Source organism: Cervus elaphus, chromosome 3, assembly GCF_910594005.1.
Source record: "Cervus elaphus chromosome 3, mCerEla1.1, whole genome shotgun sequence".
NCBI classification, from domain to species: Eukaryota; Metazoa; Chordata; class Mammalia; order Artiodactyla; family Cervidae; genus Cervus; species Cervus elaphus.
Window position 1 is genome coordinate 33,775,055 of NC_057817.1, and position 18,135 is coordinate 33,793,189.

The window sequence follows — 18,135 nt, forward strand, 5'->3', positions numbered from 1 at the left end:
AACAGATTACTCACCTGCGACCACATTCTGAATATTTACCAATGTTTTTTAATATTAAGGCAGCTGTTAGTCGGATGTGTTTAGTTATTGGTCCCTCTTTTTCATCCTTAAAAAGGAAAAGAAAAGAAAAAGAATAAAGATCTAAATCATACAGTGTTCACAACTTCACAGATAAGGCTTCCAAGGCTTACTTACTGTAAAATCTCGAAAGACAAGGTTTCTTGACCCTCTCCTTAGAGCCATGAGGGCAGCACTGGGGTGATTCACAATGGCCTTCTGTGCTCGAGGAGTTGAGCCTGTGCCCCCTACAGCTGGCTGCCTAAATTGATCAGGGAGAGGAAGAGATTGTTAACATGATGATTCAGGCAGACTGACAACAAATGACCAACCTGCCAAACCTGAACGTGGTTACTCAAAGTAGATACAGGGTGAGTAAAAGTTCTGGTGGTCCAGCAGTAATACTTACTCTTTGTGTCAACTGAGGCAAAAGGGTTTGTGGTCTTTTATTTCCAATCTATCAACTTTAAAGCAAACAACAGATGTCCTAGTACAACCCATATATATATAAATACAACATAGCTTAAAAGTTGAGTTCATATCTTTGAATGCAATGTAAAGATGTTAACAAAGAATAATCTACAATTTGAGCTGCAAATTAGTTTTGCTAAATGGTACCTACAAGTAAAATATATTTCCTAAGAGTATACTGGTATATGTATAGGTCACCCAAGAAAAGATAACCAAATATGATAATAACATGAAATTATGCTAACTAGTACATTTCAAACTATTACTATCTTTTATAATTTTTTATTAACCAATTTCAATCAATCATTTCAGTATAGTTCTATTGCCCTTTACCAAAGATGGAGGGACTGCAGAGACAGATTTTATATAAAATCAGGTTCAAACTACTCTACGTTTCCTTTGCCACACAGAAAAACTGCATCAGTATCTGTTGTATTCTGCTGAGGCAACAGTGGTGAGAGAACTGGCTCCCAGGGAGAAAGTCCTGCTTCTGCCCCCTCATTAGCTGCATGACTTTGAACAAATGCATCCATTTGGCCCTTTGTGCTTCAGGTTTCACACCTGTAAAGTGGGGCTATTTCTAGCATTTTTTTTACATGAGTAAACTAATTCTGAATATTAAGTTAACATAAAAGCAATCTCTAAATTGTAAGCCAGTTTTTGTCTATATCTATATAGAGATTTCTCTAGATAAAGATCTATATATCCACACGGATAAAAATTATTATTGACTTTATGTATAAATGACAAAGATTTTTGATTGTAACTGATATACCAAAATAACCCTCCAAATTTGAACAAAATCAAACATATTACAGCATACTCTTACAAGCTACACAGAAGTGAAATGAAAGTCACTCGGTCATGTCTGATTCTTTGTGACCCCATGAACTGTATGTAGCCCACCAGACACCTCTGTCCATGGGATTCACCAGGCTCGAGTATTGGAGTGGGTTGCCATTTCCTTCTCCAGGGGATCTTCCCAACTCAGGGACTGAACCTGGGTCTCCTGCATTGGAGACAGATTCTTTACCATCTGAGTCACCAGGGAGGCTGAAAGCTACATTAATAAATACAAATTAAATACAGTTCACCCTTGAACAACATGGGAGTTTGGGTACCCACTCTCCCTGCAGTCAAAAATATGCATGTAACTTTACATTTGACCCCCCCATACCTGCAGTTCCATATCTGTGGATTCAACCAACCAGAGATGGTGTGGCACCATAGTATTTACTGTGACAAATATTCACTTGTTAGTAGATCCTTCCAATTGATACCTGTGTTGTTCAAGGGTCAACTGTACAGTGAAGATTACAGAAAAATGTATTTGGCAGAAAAGTAACTTTCCACTGCTTTGAGGGTAAATCCAAACTCATGTTTATGGCTTATGAAAGCCTCAGCTATTTTTCCCTCATTCTATAGGTCTCAGTTTGGATTTACTTTCTATCAGAAAGCCTTCCATGGTCTCCTACATTGGTGTAGGTGGGCTTTCACAGTGTCCTGTGCATTTGATGCCATTTAATAAGAATCATCTATATCTCTCATTGTATCTCCAGACTTGAGAAGGGCAAAACATATCTTGGTCATGTATACTTCATGTCATATTTTAGTGCCTAGCTAAGGAATGAATAGTAATGGAGAGACTAAAAAATAATAGAATGAATAAAGTATGTAAGCAGCTTCTGGTGTTCCCATACTTGTAGTTCTGTCTAGAATTTAAACTCTCTGAAGTTAAGACTAAACCATGTCCTTATAATTCCCTATGTTTGGCATAATGTTCAGTACACAGCAATATCTCAACAAATGTGGACAAATTAATTTATCTTCATATTATAATAACTAAAATACAACTATCCCTTGGTATTCATGGGGGCCTGGTTCCAGGACCTCCTGAGGATACCAAAATCCTAGAGCCAATCCCAGACAGATACCAAGCGATGACAGGATTTGCATATAACCTACACACATCCTCTTGTGTGTTTTAAACCATTCAGATTACTTATATACTCAGTACAATGCAAATGATATGTAAATAGTTGCTAGTACATGGCAAATTCAAAATTTTTTTCAAATATTTTTGATCCCTGGTTGGTTGAATCCTCAGATGCTGAACCTGAAGATCTGGATGGCTGACTGTATTATTTAGAATTAAAGGCCTCAGTTGGAAAGTATAAAATAGGAGATACTATGTAAATCTAAGAAGGACCTTATAGGAATCCACAGTCTTGACTACAAGTATTCTAAGTGTTCATGAAATAAAAGGTAAATGATAACAAACAGTAAACGTGACATACACACTTTACGTTGGACCACCACATGCCGTTTTAGCCTCTCCTCAGGAGTAGCTGTAGGAACAAATCTCTCTGCCATTATCAAGCACATGTTCAACTCCTCTCTCAAAGGACAAAGAATCATATATTTATTTCCAATTTACAAAGCATTTCTCATATATCATCTGTCATTACTACCAAATGACTTGTCTACAAAGTGGAATCAAAACATTAGAGCTACAAGGTACTTATACACCATCTAGTCCAGCCAATACGAAAAGTTATTCCTAGGGCACTTATGCAATTTGAACAGGGTCACATACATAGCTGGACTACAACCCAGGTTTCCTGTCTCCTGACATGCTGAATTGCCTTTTATTGCTATTTTGCCTAGTTTCCTGATTTGTCTTTTATTTAAATGTGCAACAGGAAGTAAACTCATGTTCCTTACTTGGTAGAAGATTTTTGACTTCCTGCTTGTCCTGGTTCATCTTGTTTTAATCCTGCAAGCAGGGCATCCTTTGAACAGTGCTTGTCCTTTTTAAGAAAATGGAAATAAAAAAACATAAGCATCAAGGTCTCTAATACAACCAAATGAGCTACAAATCAAATAGTTTAAGAAAGTGTACCTGTAAGTGAGTGATGAAAGAGAACCTCTGCCGTTGAAAAGGCTCACAACCTTCCCAAAGACACTGCCCTGGATACACGTCCTTTCCTCCATGTTCAGTTGCTGCGTGGTAGAAAACCTGTGAGGGGGTCTGAAACCACCTACAAAAAATAAAAGTAGTAGAAATTTTCTGACACTTAGATATGTTCTTTAAAATAGAAAACCTGCTCTCGTAATACAAAAGCTCCAGAACAAATATTGAGCAAAACAGTATAAATAAATATCATTTCAAATAATATTTTTAAAATTTCTGCTTTTACTTAAAAGCCAAATACTCAAAAGTTCTTAATACTTCCGGTAATTTGATATAAGCTTAATATTTCAGTCTCATTTCCCTACCTTCAATGAAATTCAGTTAAGAATCTCTTGAAAGTAGATAAAATTTCATTTGAAAACACAACAGAGCATAATCTTATAAACAAATACCATACTCGGTTGTACTTTTAGAAGCTGCTCAAGCATTTACCAGATTTCATATCACATATAATAAACTCCAGCATATTCAATATAAAAATCTAAATGCTATAAGCTTTGGTGAGTCTGGCTCTTTAGCTGAATTCACATTTTGTATGTCCATCCATGTTTAAGAAGTCATGTCTCTCGTTTCTCCAACATCATACCCTACTCAGTTACAGACCTTGAGGTTTAATAATACAAATACCTGAGTATATCTGGACAAGGACAGAAATCTGAAGAAAATCAGATACTGTACTACTCCCTTGTTAAATAGAATATATGGCAATGAGAGAGAATGCTGGAATTCAGACACCAAAGACTAAATTAAAAGACTTCAATTACTAACTACTAACTCAAATATTTATATAGTCAATATCTTTTAAAGTTTATAGCAGAACTCTCTCAGAATTCAATTTTTTATGGATGTGAGATAAACATATCTATATTTGAGCCAATTTCTGATGTGGAGCACATACATAATATTTCAAATTAATATTCCTTCAGGAAATAAATGATAGGCATTTTAAAATAAATTTTAATCAAAATAACTGAATACTGACATATAAAAGATGATGTTAAAAACCATTGTAACTGACATATTTCATTCCATCTATAAATACTTCATCTATATAAGTCATTCCTGATAGTTTACTATAAAACTATCATGGATTCAAAGAATTAATACAGTTTAAAGTGACATACTACCCAAAGCGATCTACATAGTCAATACATTCCCTACCAAAATTCCAATGGCATTTCTCATAGAAATACAACAATTAATCCTAACATTTGTACAGAATCACAAAAGATCCCAAAAAGCTAAAGAAATCCTGAGAAACACAAAAAGTTGGAGGCATCATGTGCCATAATTTCAAACTGTATTACAAAGCTATAGTAATCAAAACAGTAGGCTATCTGCATAAAAACAGACACACAGAACAGAGAGACCAGAAATAAATTAATGGATATATAATCAATTAATTTATGATAAAGAAGTCAAAAATATATAATAGAAAACAATGTCTTCAATAAGAAATGTTGGTAACAATGCACAGTCACATGCAAAAAAAAGAAACTCAACTACTCTTTTATACCATACAAAAAAAAATTAACTCAGAATGGGTTAAAGACTGGAATGTAAGGTTTGAAATCATAAAAGTCCTAGAAGAAAACAGAAGTGGTACGTTGCTGAACACAGGCTTCAGCAATGATTTTTGCAGGTTTGATACTGATACCAAAAACAAAGGCAGCAATAAACGAAAACAAGCAAAAATAAGTAAGTGGCACAACATCAAACTAAAAAGCGACTGTGAAAGCAATGGAAACAATCAACAAAGTAAAAGGACAATGTACTGAATGGGAGAAAATATTTACAAATCATATATCTCATAAGGGGTTAACATCCAAAGTACATAAGGAACTCATACAGCTCAGCAGCAAAAATCCCAAAATTTTAAAATGAGTAGAGGTTCTAACTGGACACTTTTCCAAAGAAGGCATACAGGTACATGAAGAAATCAATACCAAAACCACAATGAGATGTCACCTCACACGTGTTAGGAAGACTACTATCAAAAAGACAAGAAAGAAGAAGTGCTGGTGAGGATGTGGAGAAAAACAAAACCCCTGTCCCTGGGCACCCTTAGTGAGGATGTAAACTGGTGTGGCTACTATGAAAAACAATACAGAGATTTCTCAAAATGTTAAAAATAGAACTACCATATGATCCAGCAATTCCCACTCTGGATATTTACCACATAAATGAAAACACTAACTTGAAAAGATATGTACACCCCCATGTTCACTGTAGCATTATTTACAAAAGCCAAGATACAGAAACAACCTAAGTATCCATGACAAGACTAAACACTACATTAAAAAGCATAGACATCAATTTGCTGACAAAGATCCGTATAGTCAATGCTATGGTTTTTCCAGTAGTCATGTAGAGACGGGAGAGTTGGGCCATAAAGAAGGCTGAACACTGAAGAACTGATGCTTTCGAACTGCAGTTCTGGAGAAGACTCTTGAAGAGTCCCTTCAACTGCAAAAAGATCAAATCAGTCCATCCTAAGGGAAATCAACCCTCAATATTCACTGGAAGGGCTGATAGTGAAACTGAAGCTCCAATACTTTGGTCACCTAATGTGAAGAGCCAACTCATTGGAAAAGACCCTGATGTTGGGAAAGATTGAGGGCAGGAGGAGAAGGGAGTGACGGAGGATGAGATGGCTGGATGGCATTATCGACTCAATGGACATGAATTTGAGCAAACTCTGGGAGACATGAATGACAGGGAAGCCTGGTGTGCTGCAGTCCATGGGTTTGCAAAGAGTCAGACATGACTTAGTGACTGAACAACGGGTCCATCAACAGATGAATAGAAAGAAAATGTGGTATACACACAGAGAAATATTATATTGCCATGAAGAAAGGAGAAAATCTTGCCATCTGTAATCTGGATGGCCTCAAGGGGATCATGCTAAGTGAAACATGTCAAACCAAGAAAGACAAGTATATAAACTCATTTACTATGTGGAAGGTGAAAAAAAGAATAACAACAACAACAAAAAAACCAAACCCTCCCACTAAGGTCACAGGTAAAGAGAAGAGACTGGTGGTTGTCAGAGGCAGGAGATGAGGGGCAGGATATGAAATAGGTGAAGGAAGTCAAAAAGTACAAAACTCTAGTTATAAAGAATCTGCTTGCAATGAGGGAGATCCAGGTTTGATCCCTGGGTTGGGAAGATCTCTGGACAAGGGAATGGCTACCCACTCCAGTATTCTTGCCTGGAGAATTCCATGGTGGGCTACAGTCCATGAGGTCACAAAGAGTCGGACACAACTGAGCAACTAACACTTTCACTCATAATGCTATTTCATTAATATGAAATAATGACTGGAACACTACTATTACAAGAAGATGGTTCTCATTGTACTTTTAAGATTTTACCTAAATACTATTAATTTATTAACTGAAAAGTAAAACTGTTTACACACACCAGAAAAACACACACACAAATCAAACTCCAAATGTACTATGACTTGTCAGAGTCAAAATGTTATCTATTTCCAACTACTCTGCAATACTTTAAGTGAAGCAAATTTATTCACAATACATAAAATTGATGAATCTACCAGTGAAAAGAAAAAAGGATGAAGTTAGTCCTTCTTTACATCAATTTAAACTACTAAACACGCACAACTCTGTGTGCATGTGGTTTTAAGACAACAGGAATTTTCAAGTGCTCGATTTATCTGCTAAACACAGGGTCTATTACGTCCCTCTTACCTACGGTGTTTCCACTCATCCTAATTCTATTTTATCTCTATTCATCTAACTGTTTTAAGTCATACAAACCAGACTTTGACTGAATATGGTACAAGCTGAAGTTCTAAAATAGTGATGAAGCTGGCTACAATGATCAGATAAGGGTAGAAAGAAATTAAGGTTTCCAAATCCACTAAGTGGAATATTTGGACTTAAAATGCATAAATGTAATTTCAACATAAAATAATGAGTTTTCAGAGAACTATATTTTTTTCTGAGATGGAGAAGAATAAGACATGAAGTGGGATGCCACTAACGTCTACCACTGTGTCTAAACAATTTCCCTTACTACTACCTTTCTATCAACAACCTACCCGGTCCCCTGAAACAAACAACACGTTCATTTCAAGAGATCAGAAAAATCCATAAGGGCAACCAAATGAAAATAAAAATTTCTTGTGATTCAATTACCTAAACTGCTAACACTTGGGTTGTTATTGCTGATTAATTTTAAGTTGTGTCCAACTCTGCAAGCCCATGGCCTGTAGCTCACCAGGCTCCTCTGTCCAAGGGATTTCCTAGGCAAGAATACTGGAGTGGGTTGTCATTTCCTTCTCCAGTGGATCTTCCTGACCCAGGGATCAAGTCCACATCTGAACTGCAGGCAGGTTTTTTACTGCTGAGGCACCAGAAATCTTCACTTTGTATATGTGTTTTTTAAACAAAACTGAGGTTATTGTTTTTTTTTTAATTGAAGCAGAGTTGATTTACAATGTTGTGTTAGTTTCTGGTATACAATAGCTGATTCAGTTATATACATATTCTTCTTCATAGTCTTCTCCATAATGGTTTCCCTGGTGTCTCAGAGGGTAAATCGCCTGCCTGCAATGCGGGAGACCCCAGTTCGATCCCTGGATTGGGAAGATCCCCTGGAGAAAGAAATAGCAACCCACTCCGGTACTCTTGCCTGGAAAATCCCATGGACGGAGAAGCCTGGTAGGCTACAGGCCATGGGCTCGCAGAGTCGGACATGACTGAGTGACCTTCACTGAATATAGTAAGACCTTGCTGTTTGTCTAATTTATATATAGTAAGCTATATCTGCTAATTCCAGACTCCTAATCTATCCGTGCCCCACCTCCTTTCTTGTTCCATAACCATAGTTTATTCTCTATATTTGTGAGTCTAAGACTGGGTCTGTTACTAATATAATTTTATATACCACTGCCATTGTATGGTTATATGATGCCTTTGTACAAATAAAAAATGTCCTTCCTTAAGATGCTTTATCACAATCTGTTGAAAAACTGTTGTAATAAACATGCAACTTCTGGCATGTACAATGTGAAGGCTGCCTCCCCTCCTCCCCACACACACTTTGGGGACAAACCACAGCTAGAGGAACTAAGCAAGTAACTTCACTCTGAAACGCATTTTCCTTACTGTTACTCTAGCTTTCAGGGTGGCTGTAGGGGTTAAATACGGTGACACATGTATAACTGTTTGGCAAATAGCATGCCAACAATAAATGAGAGCTATTATCAACATAATCATTATTATTGGTAGTAGTTGTTGTAGTAGGTAGCAGGGGTAACCTCTTTCGTTTAACCTTGCCTATCTTGTTAATCGTGTGCTCTGAGATCTTCTCCCCAGCTATTTCAACATTGTCATACCTTGCTCAGTAAAGTTTACTAGTCTATCTCCAAGTTAATGGTCCCTATTATCAACTATTACTCACAACTCATTTTATTAATTTCTGCACCCAAAAACACTCCCCACAGAGACTGCTCCAAACTTTTCACCTTTTGTTAAACACTGAACTTCAATCTTATTTAGAGCTTGTCTTCACCTGTATTCATGTGAGTTTGTGAACTAAGTGATTTTTACATCTCTGGGTGGGGGAACGGGCTATTACTGAAAGAATTAAAGTTACTCTGTTAGAGCTTCCTTAACTTCCTTTTTCTTTATATCTTCTGTCATTAATCATTTTTCCTTCCTTTAGATATTAGCCAGAAGTAGCCACTATGTCCAGGGTTAACTCCTTCACTTATATACTGAATTCTATTTTGTTTCTTCATAAACTATCCCTTCTTTTGCATCTTCTATCTTTCTGTTTCTCCTGAATCTTATACTTAAGTATAACAATATGAATGCTACTCCAACTAAAAACAGTAGAAACACTTTTTTTTGGATCCTGTTACTTTCTCAAAAGATAGAAACTAGATTTACAGTATCTGGCAAAGTGATACAAAATTTAATATGTAGTACATTTATTATAGCAAATATATCCAACACTTTTTCTCAGTCACTGGCCATCTTTCAAAGATATATATTATTTTCAATTACATCATCAATACAATTTATATTGTATATTATAATGTATTATTGTATATTATATATATACACACATGTATATATATATTGTATATTATAATATATTATATTATAATGCCTAATCTCCTGCTCATTACTCAAATAGTCACAGCTAAAGCTCAGGATTAGCCTTTATTCTTTCATTGAAATCCCCTTCAGCCAAATTCCTTTTTTCCTTTATCCTAGTGAAAAGCAGTTTGGTTCAACTGAACAAGTTATTCAATAAGGCTACTAGGTGCAAGTTTTCTGATTTTAACTCCCCTAAGCAAACACTTGAGGTTAAAACACTTTCTACCAGAACATTTAAAAGCCAAAAACCATGACATTATTGGTATAATCTATACTATGATTACTAATATCATTTTTCCTACCATCAAACACTTTCTTAGGCGTCATGAAAACATAAGTGAAGTAGATAAACATTATTTAAAATCCTTCAATCAATGCAGGAGGTTATATATTAATAGTATATATTATAATATTTTAATGATTTACCATATGTAAAAGAACAGTTTAAAAACAAACATCTGTAGCTAAAAAGCTAAGATTATTTCCTGTCTTTAAAACAAAACTAAAAGGACTGAAAATAGCACTTCAGTTCAGATATTCTCATTTACAGTTTTCTTAACTGCTTAAGTTCTTGGCAAGTTATTTTCCCTTAATGACCAAAAAAGTATTCCATGCCCCTCTTAATAGCCCTCTTCCTGCAAAAAAATTTAATTTGACTTAAAACACATGGGATATATACTCTGCAGGAAAATATTCATTAAAAAGCAAAATATGCATTTAATAGATGCACTAAATGATATATCAAAAAACCTACACTGCAAGCACATTTTAGTTTTTAAAACAGCTGTATTATTAGTTGTAAAAAGCAATATTACTGGTTGGAAACTAAATGCTTCTGCTGCTGCAGGCATGAATTCTCCACTCTCAGCTTCTTTGCCCCAGTCAGCCCAGATTCAAAGCCACAGACAGAAACAACTGACTGACTGGCTTAGTTGCCAAAGGAAATGAGGAAAGATGCAAGTATTTGGTCTATTTTTGGCTTTTGGAGAGAAAGAGATTGTAGCTCCAAGTAATACTCAATATATGGAAAGTATCTCAACTGAGGAAGAGGGTTTGGAAGACAGCCAAAACCAACAGTCTTTGGCTCTGCTTCTTTTCCTCCTAATAAGTTATAATATCAATAACAATAAAATATTAATAATAGTAGAATATTATTAACAACCAACTTATTTCTAACCTACTGTTCTGTAATACAGTTACATATTTTATATAGCAAAACAGAAAATGTATTGTCAGGAATCTTGTTTAAATATGCTTTTAAAATGTGAACACTCCAGTAAAATCTGAATATGGGATAAAATAATAGTTCACAGTTGAAAAGTAGTATGGAAACATATTTGTAAAGTTAGGCGTTATGATAACATTATGCTTAATAAACCAAACAGAAGCTTGGAGATAACAATGAATGGTGTGTGTGTTTATTTTCAATAAGATAAATAAAGCACGCAAATACGCTGAATCTTTCGATTCTTACTTGAATCTTTGAAAGCTATGGCAGCAGACTACCTCACACCATCTCGACAAAGCTGCACACAGTGTGGAGCACCTCTTTTTACATGAAGTTCTGTCTGTTGATAACTCATTGTGTATTCATATATATTCACAAACATCATCTTACCTGAGTTCTGTGATAGCCTTCTGAAGAAGGCAAAACTATTACCACTATACTGCTGAGGAAACAAGCGTTCAAGCTTTCTATAACTTTCTAGAGCCATAGTTTCTAGAGCCATGTGGCAAGAGTTGGGATTTCAAACCAGATATGTCTAACACTAAAGATCTGATTTTTTTCTACTATCCTAGAATACATGATTGTTTACCTGGATAATTTGTACACATTCATTAACTAGGTAAAAACTGAGGCATTACACTTTTATACACACCATCCATTATACTATGATTTTTTTCTTTAAATGTTTGAAAATTCTGAAAGAATACTAGGTTTGAGATTAGCATTTGTACATAATTCTCCTTATTGTATACACAACTCTCAAAGAATAAAGTTTGTTTAATAAGCTACAGGCTAGATTTTTGACCCTAAGAAATTCTTTTACCAAATATTTTAAGGAACACTGAAAAAGGACTTCAATACAATTTGCAAATTGGTCTCATGGTATGTAACTTTTTGGTTTCAGGTACCACCTTCAAGTAGTCTTTGGTACTCAGTGTTTGAAAGAACAAAGCGAGGTAAAAACAAACAAAAAGTCAAAGACAAAATATAATGATACATTATATATTTCAATTATAAACTGACATTGACATCATGCTGACAATATATTAATAAGAATAAAGATAAGAACAAGGACTTCTAGTTTCTGTTCAGACATATAAAGAGCCTGGAAGTTGTCACTCCCATCCTCAGAACAAGAAAAACTGTGGAACAAAATGAAAATTAACAACATTTAAAATCATCAGAGAACTGAGATCACAAGGCAAACTGTTTCCCTAAAAACTAAGTAGACTGCTAAATATAAAGAAACACAAATAATTACTTAAGTCAGTAATGGAGAGGAATACTGAAGCAGGAACTATGAATTGATGGAGATCCAGTACGGACTATCCTGACAGGTAAAAAATCCTGAAGGGCCAATCTCTGGAGAAAGCCCACACTTTTGTTTTATTTCCAGGAACCCTAGCAGGTTCTCCTGGTAGACTGGAAAAAAAACTCCCTAATACTCACAACAGGGAGAGGGAGAAAGTAACATTTTAAAATATGCCTGGGGTGTTCTTTTCTCCTTAATTAAGGCCTGCTCTCAGGAAAAATGACCAGAGCCTTATTTGACCTAGGGCAAGAGCAATCAGATAATTTGAGCTCCTTCAGATTCCCTATCTCATATAAGGGGAGAAAAATAATGGATATGAAACTCTTCTCAAAGTCATAGCTCCAGAGACTCAAATCCACGTTTCAAAAAGGTAAAATTTAATCATGAGAGTATAAAATGTTTCCCCTCCCTAGTACGCTATCACTTCATCAACAGTGTTTTCAGCACAACTGTGGATTACAACTGACAGAGCTGTCAGATACAGACTCTACTTTAAAAGGATATCTGAGGAAACCCAAACACAACAGCAAACATTAACATAATGTAACTCCTTGCTAAATAAACATAAAACTCACACTACTTACTGATACACATCCAACATTCAACAAAAAGGCACGCTATGTGTTAAAGCAAAATTAAACTACAGACTGGAGATACAATACAAGCATCAGAACCAGACTCAGACATGGCAGAGATTTTGGAATTATCACCCTGGGAATTTTAAATAATTATGATTAACAGGTTAAGACGCTAATGAAAAAAGTTGTTCCATGTAAGAAGAGATAGGTAATGTAAGCAGAGAAATGGAGATATGAAGAATCAAAAGGAAATGCTAGAAATAAAAAAAAAAAAAAAACTGAAACAAAGGATGCCTTTGATGAAAATCATCAGTAGACTAGACACGGCAAAAAAATTGGTGAGCTTGAAAATATGTCAACAGAAACGTCCCAAACTGAAGAACAAAGAGAAAAGAAAAATTGAAAAAAAGAGAAACAGAATGTCCAAGAACTGTGAGATAATTATAAAAGGTATAACATACGTATACTGGGAATAGCAGAAAGAGGGGAAAGAGAGAAAAAACAAGAAATATTTGAATTAAGAATGGCTGAGAATTTTCTAAAATTAACAACATACCAAACCACAGATCTAGGAAACTCACAGAACATCAGACAGGCTAAATGTAAAAAAGAACTACACTTAAGCATATCTTATTCAAACTGCTAAAATCCAAGGACAAAAAAATCTTGAAAGAAACCAAAGAGAAAAAATCCTTACTAACAGAAGAACAAGGATAAGATTATACTGGATGCTTCTTGAGAAACTATGCAAAAAAAGAGAGTAGAGTGAAATATTTATATAAAGTGTTCAAAGAAAAAGATTCATCAACCTAGAATTTTGTGTACACAAAATTGTCTTTGAAAAGTGAAGGAGAAATAAAGACTTTCTTGGACAAACAAAAACTGAGTGCATCTGCACAGTACCCCTGCCTACAAGAAACGTTAAAGGAAGTTCTTTAGAGACAGCAAAGCGGCAGAGGTAAAAAACCAAGATCTGTACAAAGAAAGGAGGGTGCTAGAGAAGGAACAAATGGAGACAAAATATTTCATATTTCTTATTGACTGATCTAATAGACAAATGTTTGTTCAAAATATTGGTAAAGCATCAATGTATTTGGCAATTATAACTTCTGGTTAATTAAAATGAAGGAAAACAATGGCATAAGGGACACTAGGAAAGAATACTCTGTTACAAGGTAACTAAAATATCCAGGAAGCCATATATTGTTTGAAAGTGGACTTAGAATACCTATAAATATATATTTCAAACTCTAGGAAAACCATAAAAAATTTTCAAAGAAGCAATTATACTAAGAGAGAGAAGAAAATGGAACCATATAAAGTACTCGATTAAAAGAAAAAAGAGGAATAACATGGACAAAAGAAACACAAACAGTGGAATAAACAGTACACATTTACAAATATGATAGACATTAATACAACTGTATCAATAATCATTTTAAACATGACTGGTCTAAATACACTAATTAAGAGACAAAGACTGGCAAAGTAAATATAAAGCAATGTGTGGTTACATGAAAAGGCACAGACTAAAAGTAAAGGAAGGAGAAACATATACCACGCTAACACTAATCAAAAGAAACCTGGATTAATTACATTAATTTCATAAAAGCAGACCTGAGAGCAAGGATATTATGAGGGACATTACTACATAATGATAAACATGTCAATCTTTCACAAAGACAATTCTTAAGGTATATAATTCTAACACAAGGCATCAAAATATGAGGCACAATCTGATAGAACTGCAAGGAGAAATGGAAAAAATCCACCATTATATTTGGAGATTTCAGCACACCTCTACCTGCAACTCGTAATTCTAGCAGGCAGAATATCAGTAAGGATATAGTTGAACTACACAGCACCATCAATCAATTGGATTTAATTGACATTTATATAAGACTTCATTCAATAATAGAAAATACATTTTTCTCATGCTTAAAGGAACATTCACCAAAACAGACCATATAAAACATATCTTAACAAATTTAAAATAATACAAATAACATAAAATAAATTTTAAGATCTCAATGGAATTAAACTAGAAACCACTAACAGAGAGCTGAAATGTCTCAAAATATCTGGAGACCAAACAACAAACTTCTAAAACATTCTGACTAATTCAAAATGAAAATACAACTTATCTAAATTTGTGGGCTACAGCTAATACAGTATACAGAGAAAAGTTATAGCATTAAATGTATGTATTAGAAAAGACCATCTAAAATCAATAATCTAAACTTCCATCTTAGGAACCTAGAAAAAGAAGAGCAATGTAAACTCAAAGCAAACAAAAGAAAAGAATAAAAATCAGAGCAAAAATCAATTAGAGGAAAACGGGCAATCAAGAAAGAAAATTAACAAAACCAAAAGCTGGAAAAGGTAAACCTCTAGCCAGCTTAAGCAAGAAAATAAATCAGAGAAAATACAGATTACTAATACCAGATATAAGGGGCACGGGGGGGGGGGGGGGGCTATAGCTACTGAGCCCACAGGTATTAAAAGCGGTGGTCCCCAACCTTTTTGGCACTAGAGACTAGTCTAGTGGAAGACAATTTTTCCACGAACTGGGGAAGGTACTGAGATTATTCAAGCAAATTACATTTGTTGAACTCGATGAACAGGGAGTGGAACTCAGGCAGTAATGCAAGTGATGGGAGCAGCTATAGACACAGATGAAGCCTCCCTTGCTGGCCTGTCACTCACCACCTACTGTGCGGCCTGTGTGGCTTGGTTCTTAACAGGCCACAGACGAGTACCAGTCTTTGGCTCTGAGGTGGAGGACCCCTGATAAAAAGGATAATAAATATTATAAATAATTTTATGCCACAAATTTGATACTTAGATGAAGTGGAACAAAAAAAGACATAATCTGCCAAAACTCCACAAGGATTAGCAGATAATCTGAAGGAAACAGAATCAATAACCTTCCAAAGACAATAAAAAAGCACTAGACCTAGATGCTTTCACTGGTGAATTCTACCAAACATTTAAGGTAGAAATGATACCAATTTTCTATGATCCCTACAAGAAAATGGAGGTGGACTGAATATTTCCTAAATCATTCTAGAAGGCTAAAATTACTGTACTAGTAAAATCACACAAAGAAGAAAAACTACAGACTAGTATCTCTCACGAACACAGAAGTAAAAATCATCAAGAAAACATTCACAAATCAAAGCAAACGATGTGTAAAAAGAACTACATACTAACCAAAAATGAATGAAATGAATGATTCACTTTGTCAGTGTGGCCCCCCTACCCTGCTTTACTCCTTCGCTAAAGCCATTGAGGCCAATTGTGAGTGAAAGTGAAAGTCACTAAGCCAAGTCCGACTCTCTGCAACCCCATGGATTATACAGTCCATGGAATTCTCCAGGCAAGAATACTGGAGTGGGTAGCCTTTCCCTTCTCCAGGGGAACTTCCCAACCCAGGGATCGAAGCCAGGTCTCCCGCATTGCAGGCGGATTCTTTACCAGCTGAGCCGCAAGGGAAGCCCTGAGTAAGTATCTTAAGGAAAGCTGGAAAAAAAAAATTTATTTATTCCAGGTATGACAGGATGGTTCAATATTCAAAATTTAATTAATCTAATCCACCACACCAAAAGCTTAAGGAAGAAAAATTGTATAATTATATCAACAGATACAGTAAAAGCATCTGACAAAGTTTAATACCAATGGATTACTAAAAACTTGGTGAACAGCCCAGTTAAAAAATGAATTAAAAATCTAAACAGGCACCCCACCAAAAAGAATATACAAATTGTAAATAAGCATAAATACTCAACATCTTTTGTCATTAAGGAAATAGAAATTAAAATGAGATATAGAATGGCTAAAATCTAAAAAGGTGACCGTATCAAATGCTGGTGAGGATATGGAGCAACAGAACTCTCATTCATTATTGGTGGGAATGCAAAACGGCACAGCCACTTTGGAAAACAGTTTGATAGTGTCTTACAATGTTAAACATATGATCAAGCAAATGTAATTCTAAATATTTGCCCAAATTATCTGACAAAGTATGACCACACAAAAACCTGCATATAAATGTTTATAGTGGCTTTATTTATAATTGTCCAAAACCAAAAGTAACCAAAATGTCCTTCTATAGTTGAATGGGTAAGCAAACTGGTACATCCATACAATGCAGTATCATTCAGCAATAAAAATAAGCGATCAAGCCACAAAAGGCATGGAAGAACCTTAAATACTTATTGCTAAGTGAAAGAAGTCAATCTGAGAAGGCTACATATTATATGCTTCCAATTACATGACAGTCTGGAAAAGGCAAAACTATACAAAGATAGTGGGGGAAAAAATCAGTATTTAGCAGGGGTTAGAAAGGGAGGCAGTGAGGAGAAGTGAATATGTGAAGCACAGAAGATTTTCAGTGGTAATCATATTCTGTATGACACTGTAACAGTAGATCCATGATAGCATGCACGGTCAAAATACAGAGAAGTGTACATAACACAAAGAGTGAATCTTAATGGAAACTACGGACTTGCTTCTAGTCATCAATCGTAACATACATACTACACTAATTCAAGATGTTAATATTAGGGGAAACTGTGCAGAGAAGAGAAAGTATATGAGAAAACTTACACTATTGATTCAACATTTTTAGAGACCTAGAACTGCTTTAAAAAACAGTCTATTCAGTATGGAGATTCCTTAAAAAAAACTAGGAATAAAACTATGATACGACCCAACAATCCCACTATTCGGCATATACCCCGAGAAAACCATAATTGAGAAAGACACATGTACCCCAGTTTTCACTGCAGCACTATTTACAATAGCTAGGACATGGAGGCTGTGGTATATGTGTACACACACACACACACACCCCCGCCCCCCAGAATATTACTCAGCCATAAAAAGGAACATGTTTGAGTCAGTGCTAAGAAGGGGATGAACCTAGAGCCTATTTATTATACAGAGTGAAGTTTAGTCAGAAAGAGAAAATCAAATATTGTATATTAATGCATATATATGGAATCTAGAAGGATGGTACTGATGAATCTATTTTCAGGGCAGCAATGAAGATGCAGACATAAAGAACAGATTTATGGACAAGGAGAGGGGGAAGGAAAGGGCGGGATGAATGGAGAGAGTTGCACGGAAACATACGCACTACCAGCTGTAAAGTAGACAGCCAGTGGGAATTTGCTAAATGACTCAGGGAACTTAAACAGGGACTCAGTGACAACCTAGGGGGTGGGATGGGGTGGGAGGTGGGAAGGAGGCTCCAGAAGGAGAGGACATATGTATAGCTATGGCTGATTCGTGCTGCTGTATGGCAGAAACCAACACAATATTGTAAAGCAATCATCCTTCAATTGGGCTTCCCCAGTGGCTCTGACAGCAAAGAATC

General features: G+C 35.4%; 1 protein-coding gene across 1 annotated transcript in view; it reads right to left on the bottom strand.

Annotated features, from left to right (window-relative positions):
- Window positions 1-18,135, bottom strand: part of ARID2 (AT-rich interaction domain 2) — a 179,446-nt gene that overhangs the window by 16,329 nt on the left and 144,982 nt on the right. Inside the window, exons 17-20 of the mRNA XM_043886363.1 lie at window positions 3,431-3,569; window positions 3,253-3,338; window positions 196-319; window positions 15-106 (exon numbers count right to left, since the gene is read on the bottom strand). Of these exons, the coding sequence (XP_043742298.1) occupies window positions 15-106; window positions 196-319; window positions 3,253-3,338; window positions 3,431-3,569 (441 nt within the window). The remainder of the gene's footprint in view (window positions 1-14; window positions 107-195; window positions 320-3,252; window positions 3,339-3,430; window positions 3,570-18,135) is intronic.